The 5,488-nt window shown below is 32.2% G+C and overlaps 1 protein-coding gene across 1 annotated transcript; it reads right to left on the bottom strand.

Annotated features, from left to right (window-relative positions):
- Window positions 1–3,093: 3,093 nt before the first annotated feature.
- Window positions 3,094–3,831, bottom strand: LOC145296194 (polyadenylate-binding protein 1-like 2). The gene has a single exon (XM_080142404.1). The coding sequence runs from the start codon at window positions 3,829–3,831 to the stop codon at window positions 3,094–3,096; it is 738 nt and encodes a 245-aa protein (XP_079998530.1).
- Window positions 3,832–5,488: the final 1,657 nt, after the last annotated feature.

Here is a 5,488-nt window from a genome sequence, read left to right on the forward strand (position 1 = left end):
TAGCTGTGTCAAGTTTCGTTGCTCTATTGCTGTGAAACGCCACTATACAGATTTTTATTAAAGTATGTAACACCCCCCACACACACATATATATATATGATGAAAATAATGGAAATAGTATTCCGACAAAATAGAGAAAATAAAAAGGAACAAACCGTATTATGTGTTCATCAACGTTTCGTCTTTATTTCGAGACTTCCTCATAGTTTTAAATTAAAGTAACGTTCATAGTTTTAAATTTAAATTAATTAACGTTCATAGTTTTAAATTAAATTAACGACTATATGACGTTCATAGTTTTAAATTAAATTAACGACTATATGACGTCACTAAAATTTCCTTCTCTTTAACAGCGCCAGCCCCCCCCCCCTCCTCTTTGAAGTTCCAACATCAATTTTCCGTTTCTTTGTAATAGAACTGCGTCACACTGTGCACGTGAAACATTTTCAAATATTTTGTACTGGTATATTTTTTGGTTTCTTAATCTCATTCATCCAGAGGAAGTCTCGAAATAAAGACGAAACGTTGATGAACACATAATACGGTTTGTTCCTTTTTATTTTCTCTCTCTCTATATATATATATATATAGGTTCTTATCCTTGAGCACTTTACGCTGAAATTACAAAAGGCGGTCATTTAGCCCACGTGCATTGACTGTGATATTATAATCATTTGATAACTCTCGACCTTCTTGAATAGCAGTTATGCTTAAGAAATATTATTTTTTTACCACATTCTCGCAGCGGTTAACGCTTGCCGAGGGGTTTGTTTCTTGTTAATAGAGTCAGAGATGGCTTCGTAGTCGGGTTCGAATCTCCCGACCGGGGTGATAGTGACTCCCTGCACTCTTGATTCCTCAAGGGATGAAACACTAGTGTCTGTAGGTATTAAAAAGTTATATATATATGTGTGTGTGTGTGTGTGTATGTATATATATATGTATATATATACATATATATATACATATATATATGTATATATATTTATATATATATATATATATATATATATAGTAATTTATAAAATATATATGGCGATTAAGCTACACTGAATATTCGACGTTTCATCCACTCTAGGACTCCTCAGGCTTATGCGTATAAGCCTGAGGAGTCCTAGAGTGGATGAAACGCCGAATATTTAGTGTAGCTTAATCGCCATATATATTTTATAAATTACTAACTAGCTCTACCTACGTATTGAGCACTTTTGAAGTAAATACTTAAACTTTACGCATAAATCTATACTTTCGTATATTAATTTTATGTGAGTAAATGAAGTAGTCATATATATATATATATATATATATATATATATATATATATATATATATATATATATATATACGTGTTGTGTGTGTTTGTACAATTACTATTACTATCATACCCTTTTCCCGCGTTTCTTCCGTATTCAAGCCTAATGACGTCTTTAAATATAGACACAAACAATTCAAGATGGCACCCACATCTCTTGAAAAATTTCTAATCAACCACCATTTGTTATTATGCAGACTGAGGGCTAACAGAATCATTCCTCATAATAATCTCTCTAAAGTTTCATTGGTCTGCGTTTCTATAGCCTTGAGTATTCTTCATCGGAATGGAGTGTTGAGAAACAACAAGAATACTCAAATCGCAGACAATGTTGGGCGTATTTTTACTAGTTTTTGTTTTGTTTTGTTTTGTTTTGTTTTTTTTTTTGCTTTTTTTATTTTATTATGATGCACATCTTGAAAAGAGCATTAACTCGGGTTGAAATGAATAAAGGCTGGAAGGCGTGTTCACACTGATTGCACATCGCTGCCAAATGCCACTGCAGCTTTTACAAGTGCAAAGAGGCTTCACAGGAAATGTTCACTTGATAATGGTTAAGAAATTTTACATGTGCATCTAGATTACTGTTCTTCTTCTCTATCTTTTACTTTTTTTTTCATTCTTTTGCTTCTTTTTCATCTAATTGTTGCTTCTTTAACTTCTTATTTCTCTTTTTCTTTTTCGTCTTCCCTACCTTTTTTTCACTATATTTTTCTCGCATATCTTTTTTGTTATTCTTCTTTTGTTTTTCTTATTCTTGGTGTAGTATTATTATTATTATTATTATTATTATTATTATTATTATTATTATTATTATTATTGTTGTTGTTGTTGTTATTATTATTATTATTATTATTATTATTGTTATCGTTGTTGTTATTATTATAATTAGTTATTATTATTATTATTATTATTATTATTATTAATATTATTAATATTATTATTATTACAACTACTTCTATTAATTCTACGATTACTACTTTTATTACTTTTTTATGACAACGTCGATGAACCCAAATGAAAATAAAAGTATTTTTCCGAAATTACTGCTTTTGTTTATGAAGCCATAGCGGCTAATTAAATAGGGGTACGTCTTAGTTTTAGCTATATATAAAAAAATAAATAAAAATGTAGCCATTAATGTTTGTATAAATAAATTTAATATACATATATATATATGTATATATATATATATGTATATATATATGTATATATATATATATATATATATATATATATATATATATATATATATATATATATATATTAAATGGCGTAATGTAGAAAAACTATAAGGTATTTGCAGCTTCTCTTCCAATTTTCGGATTTTTTTAATCATGTCTAAACGCATTTTATTTCCTTTTGGTGGATTTTTGTTTTTATTTTTATTTTACTTTTTTGTTTACTATTTTTATTGTAGTAGTAGTAGTAGTAGTAGTAGTAGTAGTAGTAGTAGTAGTACAGGAACAGTTTACCAAGTAAAAGAGACACTCGTGCATAAGAGTTAATGAGACAGAAAGATTGACAATCAAAAATTTAGAACAATCAAAGCTACGAACTGAAACTAAACGAATAAACTTTGAACAGAAATCTTTCTTTTCTTTTACATGTAGTAATAGTTCTTGTGGCGACGATGCGAATAAGTCATCATAGGATTTGTTTTTGTCCTTAACATCCATGAAAATGAAATTACGATATTCTACTTTACTCTTATTTTATTTTTTAACTTGAATATTGTAAAAATTAAATAAGGATGAGAGTGTCAATAAGGTGTTCAAGGCTTACAGCATGAGTGCGTTGGTATCTTCATTGATTCCTGTTTTTCGCCTTTTGCATGTCTTCAGTTTTCTCAAAGAGCATAAGGCCAAACACCTTAGACTTCCCGGCGTAGTTTCGTATGATTTGGTAACTGATGATGCGGCCACATTTTTCGAATAGCGCAACTCATGATCGTTGTTGGCATTGCCGAAATTCTTGAATAGCACATTGTTGAATTTACAGCTTTTCTTCACACGATATTTTTTGTTAACAAGACATGATTTCCTGTCGGTGAACAGCATTCCATTTACTTTTTCAATAGCGCGCAGGTTAGATTTATTGCTTTTAAAGCGTATAAAAGCGGAGTCTTTGGAACCATGCTCATAAACTAATAGTTTACTATACAGAATTGGACCTAATGCCTTGAAATCGTTATGTAAAAAAGTCTTGCGGCCAATACTTGGATGAATGTTTTTATAAATGTTACTTCTATCGGATTTGCGAAGAGTCTGGTCTCTTTTTAACCATATAATACGCATCAAACGATCAAGGATCATGCTGAAGCTCATTGGCAGCAACGCGTTTGCTACGCGTTCGATGTATTGAAAATTAACATTAGCAGAGCCCATTGACTTCCTGGTGATCCTGTTCCGACCGACCTGCATAGATTTGATTGGTCCCATGGAAAGGAACTGGCCATAAAGGTTTAGTTTTGACACTACAGAAAGCGAATCTCCAACGAAAAAACAAGCTGGTGTCATCTTCGGTGATTGAGACTCGTTCTTAATTGCAAGGCGGTTCAATAGTTCTGTGAAAGTAGATTCAACCAATCACAGCGCAAGATCTATGCGTGTCACAAAAGACAAATTACGTCATCTATATAAACCAGAAAAAGAAAGGAGGGGGGATCTTTTACGATGCTTTATCAATCGAGTCACAGGTCGTCTGTTACTTGGCCTCTGCCGATCTTGGATTATTTGGATTATTCGGACAACCATCCTTATCTTGAGTGTGATTCGCACAATGTTTCAGTGTATGTTAACATTAAACCTTCTTCAAATGTATTTTGTCGTCCTCGGGAATCTTTCTGTCAGACTCGGAAATTAATCGCACGGAGTAATGAACGGAATTTTTTTATTTAATTTGCAATTGCATTCTTAGTATCGTCCGCACTGAAGATCGACCATTAAACCGCCAGAAGAGTATCACTTCTTCACCTGTAATTTTATTCACTACCTTATTTATTGGACCAATAGTCTGCAAGGATGAAATGTCGGATATATTACCACCCGAGCTAACATACTTAACGTTAAGAGTGGAGGAAAATGTTATAGTTCGATAGAAAGATTACAGAGTTCGACAAGATCCACCTGCAGAAGACCGGAGGTTACATTGCCGAAATGTTGTCCAAATAACATTCCAGATAGGAACAGTAGTCCACATAATCCAAATAATCCAAATTATCAACCATTATCTAAAAAATTCAGAAAATTAACTCTGTGGATGGTTTTTTCTTCTGTTTTTTGTTTTTTTCTGTTTGCTTGCTTTTCTCTCTGCATGTGTGTATGACGTCATTAAATTAAAGTGATTGACTGGAAAGAGAAAGAAATTGGAAGAAAGAGAAAAGAAAAGGAGAGCGGTGAATTAGATGAGAAAAAGAGAAGGATGGAGCGAGGGTCTATTATGATATCACAAATTCGAAATCTAATATATAAACGGTTATATGTCTGTCTGTCGGTCGGTCGTTCTGTCGGTCTTTCTGTCTGTTTGTTTCTATATTTTCAAACTCTATCTCCTACGAAATTAAAAGTCGCAGAGTGACGCTAGAGGTTTAAAATGATTGGATTTTTTACGGGCCGTTCTTTAATGGGTATTTAACCGGTTAAAATAGTTTTTAATGAGATAAAAAGGGGGTCAAAATTGAAAAAATCGTTATAAATTTCGTACATTCATCTTAGTTTATTTTTTATTTTTATTTTTTTAACGGTTCACATGCGTGTCACGTTAGTTCAGTGGTAACGTCACTAGCTTCGGATGTCAGTTTCGATTCTAGAATACTTTTTTATTTTATTTTTGAAATCACGATTCTGTAATAACATATACGAAATATGGAGAAATTAAAATTTCATATATAAGCATATTTTAGTCCCGGGCAAAGCCGGGCGCCTTCCCCTGCTAGTTCTAAATATTTGTGAAACTCTTTTCATAATAGACACTCTCTTGCATTCTTCGTTCTAACAGTCTTTCTTTTCTCTGTTTCTCTTTTCCTTCTCTCTCCATCTATCTTCTCTTTACTCTCGCTTTCACTCTCTCTTTACTTATTTGTATCATTCGTGCCACACTCACTACCTATATTATATTTCTGTTTGTCCGTCTGTCCGTTCCACTTTTCCTCAGAAAATACTGTATGCAATTTTG

This window comes from Euprymna scolopes, chromosome 16 (assembly GCF_053919585.1).
Source record: "Euprymna scolopes isolate OS-2025 chromosome 16, ASM5391958v1, whole genome shotgun sequence".
In the NCBI taxonomy this organism is placed as follows: domain Eukaryota; kingdom Metazoa; phylum Mollusca; class Cephalopoda; order Sepiida; family Sepiolidae; genus Euprymna; species Euprymna scolopes.

What these genes read in the sequence shown, in the direction of transcription:
- LOC145296194 (XM_080142404.1), bottom strand. Translation starts at nt 3,831, where the DNA reads ATGACACCAGCTTGTTTTTTCGTTGGAGATTCGCTTTCTGTAGTGTCA.